Raw genomic sequence first — 21,016 nt, 5'->3', positions numbered from 1 at the left:
GTAAAAAGAAAAGTTATGAATTTGAAAGAAATGGATTTGAGTTAATGCTCTTGCTCTATTACTTTGTAGCAGTGTGCCCTTAGGTAATCACATTTTGAGCCTCATTTTTCTCATCCCTAGGTGGAGAGTGATAGTGCCTACCTCATAGGTTTACTTCTAATTGTCAATAAACTTACATAGATAGATGATAAGATTAAATGTGATTAATTCTACACACAATTTAACAATATTAACTATTGAGCAATTTTGTGAAGAAAAAAGGAAAGAGAAATTACATAGTTAAAGAAGTTAAGATTTTTCTCATATTTTCTGTTGCAAGTTTTCATCAGTAGGTTTATCTGTATGTAAAGCAAACGGCTTTTGTTTTCAACAGGTTATATTTCCAAATAACTTTGAAACAGGAAATGGGGGAAATGTACAGGGTCATCTTCCCATGATGCCAATGTCTCCTCTAATGCATCCAAGGGTCAAAGAAGTTCGGACAGACAGTGGAAGTCTTCGAAGGGGTAGGTTCAACATTAGTAAAACAATGAAAAATAAATAATTTTTTTCAGAGAAAATGTCGTCTTATTAATATATTTTTTATTTTTTCATCAGGATTTTAAAGAAGGATTAATGCTTACATCAACCTCGTAGTGTGGCTCATTCTATACTTTTTAAAGTAATAAGATTTCCAATCTGATTTTGAATATAATTATTTTTCGTAATTCAGTGTCAATTATTGTGAAAATATATCTTGGCCTTTTAATAAACACACACACCTTTTCTAAATGATGGTGGAAAACTATTTCTTTATAAGCTAACTACCTAATTTTTAAGTGTGACAAAAGTTATATTCTCTCTCTGTCTATGCATGTCTCTTTGAGAGAGAAATATTTAAAGCAGAGCAGAGAACTCATTGGGAAGCTAAAGTTTATCTAATGACTGACTTATTTATACTAAGTTCTTAAAATAGTTCATTTGAACCTTACTAATAGGAAGATTTTAGTGCATTTTTCCTTATTTTTTCTTGTGATATAGCATACTGATGTGTACATTTTCTGGATTATGTAGCTCTTGGTTTATTTTTTCTTAAATCAGTTAAGAAAATCTTTTGACTACAGAATATCTCTGAACAAACCTCAGATGAACAAAGTATTCAGTGTATAGTAAAATAGCTCAAGATCCATTTTTGAAGTATAGTTTTTTATGTGTGTGTGGATGCATGCATGCATGCATGCATGTGCTTTGCTATACATGTAGTGCAAGTGTATAAAAATGTGCAAGCTGTGCATATAAAATAATACTCATAAACAAGAGGAATAACTAGGATTTTTTAAAAAACAATATTTTATTGATTTTTTACAGAGAGGAAGGGAGAGAGATAGTCAGAAAAATCGATGAGAGAGAAACATCGATCAGCTGCCTCCTGCATGCCCCCTACTGGGGATGTGCCCGCAACCAAGGTACATGCCCTTGACCGGAATCGAACCTGGGACCCTTGGGTCCACAGGCCAACGCTCTATCCACTGAGCCAAACTGGTCAGGGCTAGGATTGTTTTATAATCTTTAAAAAATCTTGTCAAAACTTTAAAAATTCTCTATCAGTTATTTGATTAGACAAATGAACAAGTAAAAAATATTTACTTAGTATGGTATAATTTAAAACATTAAAAACATTGAGAATAAAAGTGTTTTATTTGTCTTTTTTTTAAACTTACAGAAAATAATTTAAATAGTGTTTGCTCCCTTCTCCTACTGAGTAGAGCATCTATTTTGTGTCTTTTAAACTCATATTGGATCAGTTTTCAACATTTTATTTACTTATTTACTTTTGAGAATTTTTATAAGAGTTTATTTGAGCTGAAACTGAAGACAGTGCCAGGAAGCAAGATATCAAATGCTCCCAGCTTTCAACATTTTATTCTTTGTGCTTTCAATGCTGTGAAATATCTGAGTTTCTCTGATGTTAAATTTTTGCCATCATTACTTCCTGTTGGGTATCATCATTTTTGTCACAAAAACTTTTCTTTTATACCCATAAGTTTCATCTTTACAAAGTACTTCTAGCTACATATGTAAATCTCTTGAACAGTGGCAGTGTAAACAATATTCCCAGAGTCAGCTTTTCTTCTATAACTTTATTGACACTCTTATTTTATTTTTATTTATTTTATTTTATTTTATTTTTTAGTTTTGGCACCTTCCTGTTTTATTTTATTATTATTTTTTAATTGTTTTATTGCTTAAAGTATTACAAAGAGTATTACATATGTCTCCTTTTTCCCCCGCCCTTAACAATCCCCCAGCTTCCCCTACCCACCAGTGTCTTATGTCCATTGGTTATGCTTATATGCATGCATACAAGTCCTTCGGTTGATCTCTTACCCCCACGCCCCCCCGCCCCTCAACCCTCCCCGGCTTTCCCACTGTAGTTTGACAATCTGTTTGAGGCAGCTCTGCCTCTGTATCTATTTTTGTTCATAAGTTTATAATGGTCTTTATTATCTATGAGTGAGTGAGATCATGTGGTATTTTTCCTTCATTGACTGGCTTATTTCACTTAGCATAATGCTCTCCAGTTCCATCCATGCCATTGCAAATGGTAAGAGTTCCTTCTTTTTTACAGCAGCATAGTATTCCATCGTGTAGATGTACCACAGTTTTCTAATCCATTCATCTACTGATGGGCACTTAGGCTGTTTCCAGATCTTAGCTATGATGAATTGTGCTGCTATGAACATATGGGTGCATATATCCTTTCTGATTGGTGTTTCTGTTTTCTTGGGATATATTCCTAGAAGTGGGATCACAAGGTCAAATGGGAGTTCCATTTTTAGTTTTTTGAGGAAACTCCATACTGTCTTCCATAGTGGCTGCACCAGTCTGCATTCCCACCAGCAGTGCACAAGTGTTCCGTTTTCTCCACATCCTCTCCAGCACTTGTCGTTTGTTGATTTGTTGATGATAACCAGTCTGACCGGTGTGAGATGGTACCTCTTTATTGTTTTGATTTGCATCTCTCGGATGATTAGTGACTTTGAGCAAGTTTTCCTATGTCTCTTGGCTTTCTGAATGTCCTCTTTTGAAAGGTATCTATTTAGGTCCTTTGCCCATTTTTTGATTGGATTGTTTATCTTCCTTTTGTTAAGTTGTATGAGTTCCCTATAAATTTTGGAGATTAGGCCCTTATCAGATATAACATTGGTAAATATGTTTTCCCACGCAGTGGGCTTTCTTCTTGTTTTGTTGATGGTTTCTTTTGCTGTACAGAAGCTTTTTATTTTGATGTAGTCCCATTTGTTTATTTTCTCTTTAGTTTCCAATGCCCTAGGAGCTGTATCGGTGAAGAAATTGCTTCAGCATGTGTCTGAGATTTTGTTGCCTTTGGATTCTTCTAGTATTTTTATGGTTTCCCATCGTACATTTAAGTCTTTTATCCATTTTGCGTTTATTGTTGTGTATGGTGTAAGTTGGTGGTCTAGTTTCATTTTCTTGCATGTATCGGTCCAATTTTCCCAGCAAAATTTATTGAAGAGACTATCTTGACTCCATTGTATGTTCTTGCCTCCTTTGTCAAATATTAATTGAGCATATTGGTTCGGGCCAATTTCTGGGCTCTCTATTCTATTCCATTGATCTATATGTCTGTTCTTGTGCCAATACCAGGCAGTTTTGAGAACAGTGGCTTTGTAATACAGCTTGATATCTGGTATTGAGATCACACCTACTTTGTTCTTTCTCAGGATCGCTGAAGCTATTCGGGGTCTTTTTTTATTCCATATGAATTTTTGGAGAGTTCGTTCTAGGACTGTGAAATATGCCATTGGTATTTTAATGGGAAGTGCGTTGAATTTTTAGATTGCTTTGGGTAGTATGGACATTTTAATGATATTGGTTCTACCAATCCAAGAACATGGTATGTTCTTCCATCTGTTTATGTCTTCCTCTATCTCTTTTTTCAACGTCCTGTAGTTTTCTGAGTAGAGGTCTTTTACCTCCTTAGTTAAGTTTATTCCTAGGTAGCTTAATTTTTTTGGTGCGATGGTAAATGGGATTGTTTTTTTAGTCTCTCTTTCTGAAAGTTCACTATTAGTGTATAGAAATGCCATAGATTTCTTGGCGTTAATTTTGTATCCTGCTACATTGCCAAATTCATTTATTAAGTCTAATAGTTTTTTGATGGAGTCTTTAGGGTTTTTTATGTATAATATGTCATCTGCAAATGAGGACAGTTTTACTTCTTCTTTTCCAATTTGGGTGCCTTTTATTTCTTCTTCTAGTCTAATTGCAATGGCTAATACTTCCAGTACTATGTTGAACAGGAGTGATGTGAGTGGGCATCCCTGTCTTGTTCCTGTTCTTAGGGGAAATGGTGTTAGTTTTTGTCCATTGAGTATGATGCTGGCTGTGGGCCTGTCATATATGGCTTTTATTATGTTGAGGTATGATCCTTCTACTCCCACCTTGCTGAGAGTTTTTATCAAAAATGGGTGTTGAATTTTGTCAAATGCTTTCTCTGCATCAATTGATATGACCATGTGGTTTTTTTCTTTCAATTTGTTTATGTGATGTATCACGTTTATTGATTTGCGGGTATTGTACCATCCTGCATCCCTGGGATAAATCCTACTTGGTCATGGTGTATGATCTTTCTGATGTACTGCTGGATCCGATTTGCTAAGATTTTGGCATCTATGTTCATGAGGGATATTGGCCTGTAATTCTCTTTCTTCATGTTGTCTTTACCTGGTTTTAGTATTAGGGTGATGCTGGCTTCATAGAATTAGCTTGGAAGTGTTCCTTCCTCTTGGATTTTTTGTAATAGTCTGAGGAGGATAGGTTTTAGTTCTTCCTTGAATGTTTGGTAAAACTCCCCTGTGAAGCCGTCTGGTCCTGGGCTTTTGTTTGCTGGAAGCTTTTTGATGACTGCTTCAATTTCTTCCATAGTTATTGGCCTGTTGAGATTTTTAGATTCTTCCTGATTGAGTTTTGGAATGTTGTATTTTTCTAGGAATATGTCCATTTACTCCAGGTTGTCTAATTTGTTGGAGTAGAGTTGTCCATAGTATTGTTTAACAATCATTTGTATTTCTGTGGGGTCTGTTGTTATTTCGCCTCTATCATTTCTGATTTTGTTTATTTGGGTCCACTCTCTTTGCTTCTTGGTGAGCCTGGCTAGAGGTTTGTCAATCTTGTTTATCCTTTCAAAGAACCAGCTCTTGGTTTCATTGATTTTCTGTATTGTTTTTTTGGTCTCTATGTCATTTATTTCTGCTCTAATCTTTATTATCTCCTTCCTTCTGCTCAATCTGGGCTTTTCTTGTTGCTCTCTTTCTAATTCTTTGAGTTGTAGAGTTAGATGATTTACTATCATTTTTTCTTGTTTTTTGAGATAGGCCTATAGAGCTATAAACTTCCCTCTCAGGATTTCTTTCTTTGTGTCCCATAGGTTTTGGATTGTTGTGTTTTCATTGTCATTAGTTTCCAGGATGTTTTTAATTTCTTCTCTGATCTCATTGGTAACCCAATCAATATTTAATAACATGCGATTCAGCTTCCAAGTGTTTGAGTATTTTGGGTTGTTTTTATTGTAGTTTATTTCTTATATTATGCCATCATGGTCTGAGAAGATGCTTGGTATGATTTCAGTCTTCTTGAATTTGGGGAGACTTTGTGACCCGTATGTGGTCTGTTTTTGAATATGTCCCATGAGCCCTTGAGAAGAATGTATATTCCGTGGCTTTGGAGTGACGTGTTCTGAAGATGTCAATTAAGTCCATCTGATCTAGTGAGTCATTTAGGATTGCTGTTTCTTTGCTGATTGTTTGTCTAGAGGATTTATGCGGTGATGTCAGTGGTGTATTAAAGTCCACTACTATGATTGTATTGTTGTCGATCTCTCCTTTGATATCTTCCAGGAGTTTTTTTATGTATTTGGGTGCTCCTGCATTGGGTGCATATATGTTTATCAGGGTTATATCCTCTTGTTGTATTGATCCCTTTAGTATCATGAAGTGGCCTTCCTTATCTCTTGTTATGGCCTTCACTTTGAGGTCTATTTTGTCCGATTTAAGTATTGCTACCCCAGCTTTCTTTTCCTTTCCATTTGCATGAAAGATATTTTTCCATCCCTTCACTTTCAGTCTGTGTGAGTCCCTTCTAATGAGGTGGGTCTCCTGTAGACAGCAAATGTATGGGTCATGTTTTTTTATCCATTCAGCCACTCGATGTCTTTTGGTTGGAGCATTTAGTCCGTTTACGTTTAAAGTTATTATTGAAAGGTACTTGTTTGTAGCCATTTCTTTTTTTGTGTGGCTGTTTTCTTTCTGAGCTTTTTATTTCTTCTTTTTACACCAGTCCCCTTAGCATTTCTTGCATTGCTGTCTTGATGGTGATAAACTCCCTTAGCCTTTTTTTTGTCTGTGAAGATTCTTATTTCCCCTTCAAGTTTGAATGATAGCCTTGCTGGATAGAGTATTCTTGGATTCAGTCCTTTGCTTTGTATCACTTTGTAAATTTCTGTCCATTCTTTTCTGGCCTGATGTGTTTCTGTTGAGAAATCATTTGATAATCTAATGGGAGATCCCTTGAATGTAACTTTCTGTCTCTCTGCCTGTAAGATTCGCTCTTTGTCCTGAACATTTGCCATGGTAATTATGATGTGTCTTGGTGTGGGTCATTTTGGGTTCACCTTGTTTGGGACTCTCTGTGCTTGTGTGATTTTTTTCTTCCCCACCTCTGGGAAGTTTTCTGATATTATTTCTTCAAATAGGTTTTCTAGCCCTTGTTCCTCTTTCTGTTGTTCTGGCACCTGTATTATTCGTATATTGTTTCGTTTCATGTTGTCCCATAGCTCCCTTAGGCTCTCCTCCTGTCTTTTAATTTTTTTCTCCAATTCCTGTTCAGTTTGGGTGTGTTTTGTTTCCCTGTCTTCTAATTTGCTAATTTGTTCCTCCGCTTCTCCTAGTCTACTGTTGAAACTTTCAATGGTGTTTTTTATTGCAGCTATATCACTCTTCATTTCTTCTTGGTTCTTACATAATTTATTGATTTTTTTCATCGGTTTCTTCTTGCTTCTTGCATAAAGATTTTTTCCTCCATCCAGTTTATGCACTCTAGGACTCTTAATCTGAATTCTTTTTCTGTCATGTTGCATGCCTCTGTATCACTTAGCTGCTTTTCTGGCGAGTCCTTCTTTTCTTTCCTTTGGGGGTTTCTTTGTCTACCCATGTTTGATCGTACCGCCATTTCTAGATGTTGAGTCGTTCAGTGGCTGCTCCTTGGGTGGCAGTGGCTCCTCGGGCTGCGGTTGCTCCTCGGGCAGTTGTGGTAACGGCTGCTCCTCAGTTGGTAGCAACTCCTCTGGTGGGTGCTGTTCACAGTTGTGGTGGCTCCTCTGGGTGGTGGGGGGAGGCTTCACACACAGCTGCTGTTCCTCAGACAGAGGGTGTGGTGATCAGGAGGCTGCTTTTCCTTGGATGGGGGTGGGCTACACAAGCAGCTCTTGACATTCTTATTTTAATTTCATTTTCAGCACTATCACTTTTTACTTATTTGTTGGACCTTCATCTTTTTTTTTTCCTGATGATTCCCTCTTTCATTTGTCTGTTTATAAAACGTTGTGTGGGTTTACCACTGGGGGATAAGGAAGCATAAATTGGTATATGTTTTGTTGTCTGCATGAATTGGATAACATATGTGCCCTGACCAATCACCGACAGACAAAGAAGTGACATGATTGATCACTGATCATGATGCACAGCTATTATTTATATAATGATTTATGGGCTGAAGTTTTTAGTTTATACAGTTACTCACAGTTAATATACCTTGTCAACTGAACGTTGAAATTTGAACTGTTTTGCTAGGGCTATTGTTAAACTGCATATTGGAACTATAGAAAACATGAAGTGTGTGTCTGTCTGTCTATGTATGTATCTTTGGCTATAATTTATATGTATATTATATGTATAAGAGTGTGTGTGTGTGTGTGTGTGTGTGTGTGTATTTGCCACCCAGCTAGAGATCTGAGAAAATCATGAAGAATGGTCACCAAAATGTGATTCTTTCTAGGTGTAGGGATTTTGAGTGAGTGTTATTTTCTTTATTACAGTTTTTAGTATTGTTTGTATTTTTTTCAGTGAATTTTTCAAATTGAGATATAATTCACATGCCATAAAATAAACCCTTTAAAAGTATACAATTTAGTGGTTTTTAGACTATTCACCAGACTATACAACTATACCATTGTCTGATTCCAGAATGTTTTCATCACCTCCAAAAGAAATCCCATACCTAATATCAATCACTCTCCAGTTCTTTCTCCCCTAAGGCCTTGGAGCTATTTTTTATCTCTATGGATTTGCCTATTCTGGTCATTTCATATAAATGGAATTGTTTAATATGTGGTCTTTGTTATTGGCTTCCTTCAATTAACATGTTTTCAAGATATATCTATGTTACAACATGTACCACCACTTCATCTTTATGACTGGATAATGTTTTATTGTGTGGACATTGTTTGTGTATTCATTAGTTTATGGACATTGAGATTATTTACACTTGTTGGCTGTTATGAATAATGCTGCTGTGAACATTCAGGTCATATATTATTTTTATGATTAGAGGAAAAAGTTATTATAAAGATTTAGGCATGAGAATCAAATAATAGAAAAGCCTTAGAAAACAATAATATTGAGCCTTGACTCTGGAGATATAAAACTTCTACTTCTAACATTTGGCTCCTTTAATATAGGCAGAGGAGATATGCTATCATTTTCACATTTTGTTGTAAGGACTATTTCAGGCCTCTCTCTCCTACTAGACTTGATATGAGCTATATTGAACAGACACTCAATAAAAACCTAATAACATATTATTAAATTTTTATTGAGTGTCCACTATAGCTTTCCCAGTGCTGTGTAAGGAAAAGATTATTTCAAGGGGTTTGCAGCTAACTTCATGGCTATAATGTGAGTCCTCCTTTGAAATGTCAGCTTTGGTCTACGGCCATACCACCCTGAACGCGCCCGATCTCGTCTGAAATGTCAGCTTTGAAAATTCCTAGTCAGATTCAAGGGCCGGGATTTCTTAGATGTAAGACATCCAGGTAGAGTCCCGTTAAGGGGTAACAGGAGTAACAATAGAACTTTCCACTTGCTAACTGAGGACAGGAGTCAGAGCTGCTTTCATAACCCCAGGATTATGGAGAGATATTTATTAAGCCGTGACTCTTTCCCCACTCCCTTCAGTAGTACAGAGAGCTGTCATTATTGCCAGAGGTAAGTTTTATACTTTATAAGCATATTTTGAAAATAGACTACATGGCTGTCTAATTATCTAGTGAAAGTAAACATAAATAATAATAAGCTTTTACTTTAATAACATATTATATACCTGAATAGAAACAATGGATTGGAGGAAATGAGGAAGATTGTGGAAAAAGATGTAGAGTTGCCCTGACTGGTTTGGCTCAGTGGATGAAGTGTCGGCCTACGGACTGAAGGGCCCCAGGTTCGATTCCAGTCAAGGGCATATACCTTGGTTGCAGGCACATCCCCAGGAGGGGGTGTGCAAGAGGCAGCTGATCGATGTTTCTCTCTCATCGATGTTTCTAACTCTCTATCCCTCTCCCTTCCTCTCTGTAAAAGAACAATAAAATATATATTTTTTTAAAAAGAAGACAAAGATGTAGAGTTTTAGGAGGCTAAAAGAACCTTTGCACCTAGTGGAGAGACATAGTTTATACCCTAACTTTCTTTTTAATCAACATACTACTGTCAACTCTCAGATTAAATCACATTAAGCATAGACTTATCAGCTTTACTCATTTTCATCTTATAAAATACTAGAGGCCCGGTGCATGAAATTTGTGCATGGAAGGGAGGGTTCCCTCAGCCTGGCCTGCACCCTCTCCAATCCAGGACCCCTCAGGGGATGTCCGACTTCTGGGATTGGACCTAACCTGGCAGTCGGACATCCCTCTTGCAATCCAGGACCACTGGCTCCTTACCGCTCACCTGCCTGCCTGATCGCCCCTAGCCTCTCTGCCTGCCTGAGAATCAAATAATAGAAAAGCCTTAGAAAACAATAATATTGAGCCTTGACTCTGGAGATATAAAACTTCTACTTCTAACATTTGGCTCCTTTAATATAGGCAGAGGAGATATGCTATCATTTTCACATTTTGTTGTAAGGACTATTTCAGGCCTCTCTCTCCTACTAGACTTGATATGAGCTATATTGAACAGACACTCAACAGACTGCCTGCCTGATTGCCCCTAACCGCCTCTGTCTGCCAGCCTGATTGCCCTGAACTGCCCTCCCCTGCCAGCCTGGTGCCCCTAACTGACCTCCCCCGCCAGCCTGATCACCCCTAACCGCCTCTGCCTCAGCCCCCGCCACCATGGCTTTGTCCGGAAGGACATCCGGATGAATGCTGGTCTAATTAGCATATTACCCTTTTATTAGTATAGATCCGTGGTCTGCAAACTGTGGCTCTTTGGCCCCTTGAGTGTGGATCTTCCTAATCCTTAGGAGTACCCTAATTAAGTTAATAACAATGTACCTACCTATATAGTTTAAGTTTAAAAAATTTGGCTCTCAAAAGAAATTTCAATCGTTGTACTGTTGATATTTGGCTCTGTTGACTAATGAGTTTGCTGACCACTGGTATAGATGATTCTGTATCTACTAAACTAGAAAGTTACAGCATTGCCTTAAACTGCTAGAAGTGTGAGGGTATGGGAGGTGAAGGCAAGACTGTGAACCAAATAACTGATTTTTCCTTAAGTGTTATTTACTAGATAAGATCGGGAGACAGAAGCTAATTGACTACTACTTAAATTTAGGGGTCACCTCATTCTCCCTCTCAGCTTCTACTTTACCCTTAACATTTTGCTCCTTTAATGTAGGCGAGGTTCAAGAAACCAGAGGGTGAGCTATCATTTTCACATTTTATTGTAAGGATTTATTTCAGGCCTCTCTCTAACACTTGACTTGATATGAGGACAGATATCAAGATATATCTATGTTACAGCGTGTACCACCACTTCATCTTATGACTGCATAATGAACCTGGTTCATTATTTTAGAATACATATCAAACTGTTTTAAATTTATTTTTCTTTTTACTAGATATGCAACCATTGTCTCCAATTTCTGTCCATGAACGCTACAGTTCTCCTACCGCAGGGAGTGCTAAGAGAAGACTTTTTGGGGAGGACCCCCCAAAGGAAATGCTTATGGACAGGATCATAACAGAAGGAAGAAAATTGAAAATTGCTCCTTCTTCAAGCATTACTGCTGAAAATATATCCATTTCACCTGGGCAAAGTCTTTTAACAATGGCCACAGCCATAGTAACAGGGACAACAGGACATAAAGTTACAATCCCATTGCATGGTAACATTTCAATGAATTTATTTTATATTTTTTCTGAGTTGGATAAAATTTAAGAAATGTCTTTACTGTATTGGATCACATAGCCTTGCTAACACAGTATTTTTTCTTGAACCTAAAGACTACTTTTTTTAATTTTGATTTTTTAGAGCAGTTTTAGGTTTATAGCAAAATTGAGTGGAAGGTACAGAGATTTCCCATATACCCTCTTCCCCCTCCCCTACACACAGACTCCCTTTCCATAACATTCCTGCACCATAATAGTACGTTTGTTACAATTGATGAACCTATACTGATACATTATCATCATCCAAAGTCCAAAGTTTATATTAGGGTTTACTTGATATTATATATTCTATAGATTTTGACAAATATCTAATGAGACATATCAAACATAATAGTATTATAAAGAATAATTTCACTGCCCTAAAAATCTTGTGCTCCACCTTTTGTTTTGAACCTGTACCCTTTTTTTTTTTTTAATTTTCACATTTTATAAATTTACTACTCTTCTTGTTAGGACTTATTTTCTTAGCTTTACAAATGAGTATATTGAGCAAGAATTTTTTTTTTAATTAACAAGTCTCCTTAAGAGCTCAAAACAAAACAGAGCAGAAATAGAAAATAATGTTATAGACTAGAATTACTATTTTGTAGCTTTTCTTTTTTTTTTCCCTAACATATTTATATGTTTACACACATAAATGGGTAGACATAATGATAGCCTCTCTGGAATACATGCAGCTTTTGCTAAAAAAAGAACTCTTGCTTGTATTATACACTTAGGTATTGCAAATGATGCTGGAGAGATCACACTGATACCAATTTCCGTGAACACAACTCAGGAGTCCAAAGTTGAGAGTCCTGTATCACTTACTGCTCAGTCATTAATTGGTGCTTCTCCAAAACAAACCCATCTGGCTAAAGCACAAGAGGTACATCCAACTGGAATAAGCAGACCAAAGAGAACGGGGTCCTTAGCACTGTTTTATAGAAAGGTATGTGTTTTCATAGCATCTAAGAAGATTTCATTTAGCCCTACCGACATGGCTCTGTGGTTGAGCATCAACCTATGAACCAGGAGGTCACAATTCAATTCCCAGTCAGGGTATATGCCTGGGTTGTGGGCTTGATCTCTGGTGGAGCAGGCAGGAGGCAGCCAATCAATGATTCTCTCTCATCATTGATGTTTCTTTCTCTTTCTCTCTCTCTCTCTCTCTCTCTCTCTCTCTCTCTCTCTCTCTCTCTCTCCCTCTCCCTCTCCCCCTCTCCCTTCCTCTCTGAAATCAATAAAAAAAATATATTTTTTAAAAATAAAAATAGCCCTAGCCAGTTTGGCTCAGTGGATAGGGTGTCAGCCTGTGGACTGAAGGATACCGGGTTCAATTCCGGTCAAGGACACATGTCCTGGTTGCGGGCTTGATCTCCAGTAGTGGGTGTGAAGGAGGCAGCTGATCAAGGATTCTCTGTCATCATTGATGTTTCTATCTCTCCATTTCCCTTCCTCTCTCAAATCAATAAAACTATATTTAAGCCCTGACCGGTTTGGCTCAGTGGATAGAGCATTGGCCTGCGGACTGAAGGGTCCCAGGTTCGATTCCAGTCAAGGGCATGTACCTTGGTTGCAGGCACATCCCCAGTAGGGAGTGTGCAGGAGGCAGCTGATCGATGTTTCTCTCTCATTGATGTTTCTCACTTTCTATCCCTCTCCCTTCCTCTCTGTAAAAAATCAATAAAATATTTTTTTTAAAAACTATATTTAAAAATAAATAAATAAAAAGATCTTGTTTAATCAGTGCAAGAAAGATTGAATAACACGGTAGCTTTAGCTTTCTTTTTTTTGTGTGTGGTAATATATATATATATATATATAAACATGAAATTTATGATTTTAACTATTTTTGTGTCATTAAAAGTACATTTACATTGCTGTGCCGCTTTCACCACCATCCATCTCCAGGATATTTTTATCTTCCTGACCTGAAATTCTGTATCCATTAAACAGTAATTCCCCATTCCTCTTTCTCTCCCTGCCCCACTCCCCGCCTCCCCAAACCATGGTAACCACCATTCTACTTTCTGTCTTTGTGAATTTGGCTACCTCATATAAGTGGAATCATACAATATGTCCTTTTGTGACAGGCTCATTTCACTTAGCATAATGTCTTCAAGGTTCATTAATGTTGTACATGTGTCATAATTCCCTGCCTTTTTAAGACTAAATAATATTCCATTTTATATATATACATACACAGTATAATATTTTATTTATCCATTCACATATGCTTGACATTTGGGTTGTTTCTACCTTTTGGATATTGTGAATAACACTTCTGGGAACATTGGTGTACAAATACCTATTTAAATCTCTGCTTTCAGTTCTTCTGGATATATACCCAAGAGTGGAATAATAATTCTAAATTTTAATATTTTAAAGAAATGCCGCCCTAACCGGTTTGGCTCAGTGGATAGAGAGTCGGCCTGTGGACTCAAGGGTCCCAGATTCGATTCCGGTCAAGGGCGTATACCTTGGTTGTGGGCACATCCCCAGTGGGGAGTGTGCAGGAGGCAGCTGATCTATGTTTCTCTCTCATCGATGTTTCTAACTCTCTATCCCTCTCCTTTCCCTCTCCCTTCTTCTCTGTAAAAAATCAATAAAATATATTTAAAAAAGAAAAGAAATGCCATATTATTTTCCACAGTGACTGTGCCATTTTATATTCCTGCCACATTACACAAGGATTCCAAGTTCCCCACATTCTTGCCAACACTTATTTTTAGGGTTTTTAATAGCGATTCTAATGAGTATGAATTACAGTAGTTTTTATTTGTGTTTCCCTAGTGATTAGTGGTGTTGAGAATCTTTTCATGTCCTTATTGTCTCTGTATATCTTTTTTTAGACAATTGTCTATTCAAGTCCTTTGCCATTCCCCCTCCCCTTTTTTGTTTTTTTGTTAATCCTCACGCGAGGATATTTTTCCATTGATTTTTTGAGAGTGGAAAGGAGAGGGAGAGACAGAGAGAGAAAAATACTGATATGAGAGAGACACATCGATCGATTGGTTGCATCCTGCACACACACCCAACCAGGGCCAGGGATCGAGCCTGCAACCCAGGTACGTGCCCGTGACCCTAATCAACCCAGGACCCTTCAGTCCCAATGCTCTATCCACTGAGCCAAACCAGCTAAGGCCCTTTTGACAATTTTTCATTTGAGATTTTTGTTGTTGACTTACAGAAGTTCTTTGTATATTCTGAATAATAATCCCCCATTGAATATATGATTTGCAAATATGTTTTCCCATACTGTAGGTTGCCTTTTCACATGTTGGTCAGGTCCTTGGATGCACAAAAGTTTTTTATTTTGATGAAGTTCAATTTATCTGTTTTGTTGTCTTCTGTTTTTGGTGCCATATTTAAGAAATTATTGCCCATTTCAAAATCATGAAGTTTTCTCCTACCAGTTTTATAGTTTTAGCAATTATATTTAGGTATTTGATCCATTTTAAGTTAATTTTGTATATGGTGTAAGGTAAGGATTCCTTTTCATTCTTTTGCATGTGGATATCCAGTTTTCTCAGCACCATTTGTTGAAAAGACTGTTCTTTCCCCCATTGAATGATCTTGCACCCTTGTCAGTGCTCATTCAAATATATTTCAGGGCTATTCTGTTTATTGACCTCTTTATGTCTGTTTTATGCCAGTACCATACATTTAATTACTGTAACTTCATAGTAATTTTTGAAATCAGGAAATGTGAGACCTCATTTCTTTTTCAAGATTATTTGAAATCAGGAAAATTTTGAAATCAGGAAATGTGAGACCTCCAACTTTGTTTTTCTTTTTCAAGATTATTTTGAAATCAGGAAAGTTTTGAAACCAGGAAATGTGAGACCTTCAACTTTGTTTTTCTTTTTCACGATTATTTGACATCAGGAAAGTTTTAAAATTAGGAAATGTGAGCCCTCCAACTTTGTTCTTTCTTTCTTTTTTTCTTTTTTCTTTTTTCAAGATTAGTTGGCTTTTCAGTAACTTGAGATTCCATGAATTTTAGGATTGATTTTTCTATTATTGCAAAAAACATCATTGAGGTTTTCATAGGGATTGCATTGAATCTGTAGATTGCTTTGAGTAGTGTTAACATCTTAACAATGTTAAGTCTTCCATCCATGAATATGGGATGTTTTGCCATTTATTTATGTATCTTTTCTATCTTTTAGTAATGTTTTGTAGTTTTCAGTGTATAAACTTTTGCCCACTTGGTTAAGTTTATTTTATTCTTTTTCATGCTATTATAAATAGAATCATTTTCTTAATTCCATTTTTTGGGTTGTTCATGGCTAGTGATGTAGGAATAAAAGTAATTTCGTGTATTGATTTTATATCGTGCAATTTTGTTGATTTATTTATTTTTAATATATTTTTATTGATTTCAGAGAGGAAGGGAGAGGGAGAGGGAGATAGAAACATCAGTGATGAGAGAGAATCATTGATTGGCTCCCTCATGCACGCCCCCTACTGGAGTTCAAGCCCACAACCCGGGCATGTGCCCTTGACTGGCATTGAACACAGGACCGTTTAGTCCACAGGCTAATGCTCTATCCACTGAACCAAACCAGCTGGAGCTGAATATATTTTTTCTAATAATTTTTTTATGGACTTTTTAAGGTTTTTCAGTTTTCTACACATAAAGTCATGTAATCTGCAAGTGGAGGTGACTTCACTTCTTTTCCAACTTGGATGCCTTTTATTTCTTTTTCTTGCCTAATTGCTCTGACTAGAACTTCCATACTTGTTGAATAGAAGTGCTGAAGTAGGGTATCCTTGTCTTGTTTCTTAGAGGAAAAGCTTTCATTGTTTCACTTTGAGTATATTAGCTATAGATTTTTCATATATGGCATATATTATGTTTTCTTCTATTCCTTGTTTGTTGAGTGTTTTTATAACATAAGGGTGTTAAATGTTGTCAAATGCTTTTTCTGCATTGAGATGATCATATTTTCTTCATTCTAATAATGTAATATATTACACTGATTTTCATGTATTAAACTATCCTTATATTCAAGGAATAAATCCTACATGGTCATAGCATAAGATCCTTTTAGTGTATGCTGTTACATTCAGTTTGCCAGTATTTTTTTAAGGATTTTCACGTTACTAATCGAAGAGATATTGGTCTGTAGTTTTCTTATAGTGTCTTTTTGTAACATTAGTATCAGGTAATGTACTTTTAGTCTTTTTAAAAAACATTTGAGCCCTAGCCAGTTTGGCTTAGTGGATAGAGTGTCGGCCTGCGGACCAAAGGGTCCGGGATGTGATTTCAGAAAAGGGCACATACCTTGGTTGCAGGCTCCTCCCAGCCTGGGCCCTGGTCAGGGCACAGGCAAGAGGCAACCAATCGATGTGTTTCTCTCTCGTTGATATTTCTCTCTGCCTTTTCCTCTCTCTTCCACTCTCTCTAAAAATCAATGGGAAAATATCCTCAGGTGAGGATTAAAAACAACAACAACAACATATTTGACTTCTTAAGAGAACATTATGATCTTGGTGAGTTGTGTTTAGACTCATATTCATTTGGTTTGATTTACTTTCCTGATAAACTTATGTTTTCTGTCAGCTTATGTTCTTATATAACTTCTTATATAACATACGCAATTGATCGTCCTCTGTAATTTACTCAAATTCCATTGTGTTATATTGTTTTAGATGGGAGTTTATTGTGGGACAGTTACATCTTAGATCATATGGATAAGCTTAAATTACTTTATTTACATGTATATCAGATATTTGTAAGCAAATATGACTCTACTTAAAAAAATAAAAATTCTAGAAATGGAAGATAATTCTTCAATCCACAGCTAAATGCCTGGCTAGCCCATTCTTAAGAATTGTAAAGAAAAAGAAGGCAATGTTTTTTGTTTTCTTCTTACATTGTGATTAAGGTGTAAGACTTTACAATTTTAAGAAATTCATGATTTTTCCAAATTATCTTTTGATGCAACTCTAAGTTTATTTCTTCTAGTCTTTTTCGTGATCTTTCTTGAGAGACTTGCCCTTTTTTCTACCTCCCACTGCCTTCTCTACTCTACCCACTACCGCCCACCTCTTATGCCTAAGGCCTGTTTTAAAAACAATTTCAAGTGAAGCCTTTTCCCTAATCATTCCCTATACTTACTGATTTTTTTTTTTAAGAAAGAAAGGAAGGGAGAGAGAGAGAGAAACATTAATTCGTTGTTCCACTTATTTATGCATTCATTGGTTGCTTCTTGTATATGCCCTGACTGGGGATTGAACCCTCAATCTTGGTATATCAGGACAACTCTAATCAACTAAACTACCTGACCAGGGCTTCATTTCCTATTTTTAATTTTCAAAATGGCAAATTACCGCCATTGATAATGAATCTAAAATTAAGAAAAGTAAGCCTTTATTTCTGAATTTTTAATTCATAATTTATTTCAGAATCTAGCCTGTCCTTTTTTTCCATTTAATTATAGTTTACTTAATACAGATTGGAAGCTAGAAAAATTTTATCCTAAAGGGAATAGGATATCCATATCTATAATTAATTTAAAATAACCATTTCTTGAATAAATTGCAACTACTAAACATGCTGAACTCGGTGTGATGCTGGTGTTTTATGCCTAAATAGGATTTACTGTGAATTTTGTGTTAGCATCAGAAGCCTCCCAGAATATGCATATCTTTAAGGCATTGAATGAGCTCTATAAAAGACATAAAAAGTATTACTTAATTATATATTACTATTAGCCCAGCGCACAAATTAGTGCACATTGAAAGGAAATTAATTAGAAGAAATATTTTAATATCGCTATTTGCCCTTTCTCTATAATACAAGTGTCAACCAAATTCACAATCGACAATGACAGATCAAAACACACACGTGCAATTGGCACCAGCAAGAGCTTTATATATATAGATAAACTTGCTTAATTAGACCTGCTTTCTGATTTAGCTAAACTTTTTCCAGCCCAGTGAAGCACCCCAACTTCTCTTTCAGGTAATTATCAGCAACACAGCAGTAAATGTCAACACAAAGCAGATTATTATTGTAGATCACACAGGGAGAACAAAGGGTAAAATATTTAACTGTGGCAGTGCTTGACTATATTCTGCACAGTGAGAAAACCTGAAGTCATTTTCAAGGTCCACCATGTCTTACTTTTCAGTCAGGTCAAGATTCTAAGCTTTCTAAATCTCCATTTTCCAGCTAATGAAAAGAAAATAGGATTCCATTTAGTCTCCTGTCTAGCTACTCCAGGACTTCTGTGAGGATCAAATGAGATGAGGCACAGGAAAACGCTTCACAGACATTTGGTTAAAGTGTAAAGTGTTTGCCCCTGGCTATATAGCAAGTCCAGTTCCTGGGCTGAAGAAACTCCAAGGAGGCTAGTCGCTAGGTAGAAGAAGCCTGGCGTTGCTACATGACGTCATTATCTGGTGCCCACAGGCACCGTTCCGGACTGGGCTGGGCTGGGTTGTGGGCCGCATTTTGCGCCATGGGGTCTCGGCAGCATTGGCTGCAATTTGGGGGGCTGTCATCTGGGGTGGTGGCGGAGGCTGTGTCCCACTTGGGGGAAGCCGAGTGTTGCTTTGTGGACACCAAGTCCACAGTGCCGTTTTTCTGTAAATGGCCAGTGCATGTCATGGCAGCTTCTGCATTGAGCGTCTGCCCCCTGGTGGTCAGTGCACGTCATAGCGACCGGTCATGATCAGACATTTAGCATATTAACCTTTTATATATATAGACTAGAGGCCCGGTGCACAAAAATTTATGCACCCGGGGGTGGGGGTCCCTCAGCCCAGCCTATGCCCTCTTGCAGTCTGGGACCCCTCGGAGGATGTCCACCTGCTGTCTTAGGCCCGCTCTCTGGGGCGTCGGGCCCAAGCTGGCAGTCAGACATCCCTCTGGCAGCCCGGCAGCCCTCAGGGGATGTCCTCTTGCCAGCGGGGAGCAGGTCTAAGCTGCAGTCGGACATCCTTAGTGCTGCTGAGGAGGTGGGAGAGGCTTCCACCACCACCACTGTACTTCCAGCCATCAGCCTGGCTTGTGGCTGAGCAGAGCTACCCCTGTGGGAGAGCACTGACCACCAGGGGGCAGCTCCTGGATTGAGCGTCTGCCCCCTGGTGGTCAGTGTGTGTCATTGTGACCAGTCATTCCCAGTCTTTCTGCTGTTAAGATCAGTTTGCATATTACCCTTTTATTATAGCACTAGAGGCCCGGTGCACAAAAATTTGTGCACTCGGGGAGGGAGGGGGGGGTCCCTCAGCCCGGCCTGTGCCCTCTCCCAGTCTGGGACCCCTCGGGAGATAACGACCTGCTGGCTTAGACCTGCTGCCGGGTGGCAGAGGGCAGGCCCAATCCCTAGGTGCAGCCCCTGGTCGGGCTCAGAGCAGGGCCATTTGGGGAGTTGGGGCACCGCCCCATGTCATGCACAGAGCAGGGAGGATCAGGAGGTTGCGATGCCACCCTCAGTCACGCTCAGGGTAGGGCCGATTGGGGGGTTGGGGCACCGCCCCCTATCACACTCAAGGCAGGGTCGATGGGGAGGTTGCGGCGCAACCCCCTGTCACGCACAGAGCAGGGCCAATCAGGGGGTTGGGGCGCTGGCCCCTGTCACTCACAGAGCAGAGCCCATCAGAGGGGTTGGGGCGCCGCCACTCTCACACTCAGGGCAGGGCCAAAGGGGAGGTTATGGCTCTACCCCGTCACACACAGAGCAGGACCCGTTGGGGGGGGCGGGGGGGGAGGGGGTTGGGGCACCACACCCTGTCACACACAGAGCAGGGCCGATCAGGGGGTTGGGGCACTGCACCCTGTCACACACAGAGCCGCAGAGCGATCAGGGGGTTGGGGAGCTCCCCCCTATGAGGCACAGAGCAGGGCTGATCAGGGGGTTGGGGCGCCTTCCCCTGTCCCGAACAGAGCAGGGCGGATAGGGAGGTTGTGGCCCCGCCCCCTGTCACACACAGAGCCGCAGGGCGATCAGGGGGTTCAGGGGGTTTGGGCACTGCCCCCTGTCACACTGATGCTGGTGCCGGGAGGCCTCGCGGCTCCGCTGATCCCCGTGCACTGGGTGTGTGTGGGGGGGGAGTGTCCCTCAGCCCAGCCTGCCCCCTCTCACATACTGGGAGCCCTCAGGCGTTGACCCCCATCACCCTCCAATCGCAGGATGGGCCCCGATCGTGGGCTTCGCTTTAGGCCCAGGCAAGGGACCCCTAGCTCCTGGGACTGCCAGCTTTGACCGTGCCCAGCTCCCATCACTGGCTCCACCCCTACTTCCTGCTATCACTGGCCAGGGCGGAAAAGGCACCTGATTCTCCGATCATGGCTGGGGGGCAGGGCAACGGCGGCCCCAGGGCCGCCTTTGCCCTGCCCCCCAGCTCTTAGCTCCCCCCTGGGTTTCCGATCACTGTCAGTGGCAGGGGGCTTCTTCCTGCTTTCCCTTTCGCCTCCCTGCATTGTGCCTACATATGCAAATTAACCGCCATCTTGTTGGTAGTTAACTGCCATCTCAGTTGGCAGTTAATTTGCATATAGCCCTGATTAGCCAATGAAAAGGGTAGCTCGTACACCAATTACCATTTTTCTCTTTTATTAGTGTTGATAGA

The 21,016-nt window shown here is 39.1% G+C and overlaps 1 protein-coding gene across 1 annotated transcript in view; it reads left to right on the top strand.

Annotated features, from left to right (window-relative positions):
- RBL1 (RB transcriptional corepressor like 1) overlaps positions 1-21,016 on the top strand; it is an 89,574-nt gene that overhangs the window by 46,655 nt on the left and 21,903 nt on the right. The window contains exons 14-16 of the mRNA XM_059706087.1: positions 374-506; positions 11,119-11,385; positions 12,169-12,380. Of these exons, the coding sequence (XP_059562070.1) occupies positions 374-506; positions 11,119-11,385; positions 12,169-12,380 (612 nt within the window). The remainder of the gene's footprint in view (positions 1-373; positions 507-11,118; positions 11,386-12,168; positions 12,381-21,016) is intronic.

Source organism: Myotis daubentonii, chromosome 8, assembly GCF_963259705.1.
Source record: "Myotis daubentonii chromosome 8, mMyoDau2.1, whole genome shotgun sequence".
Classification (NCBI taxonomy): Eukaryota; Metazoa; Chordata; class Mammalia; order Chiroptera; family Vespertilionidae; genus Myotis; species Myotis daubentonii.
Note: the sequence above shows the minus strand (reverse complement) of the source record. Positions and strands in the feature narration are given on the sequence as shown.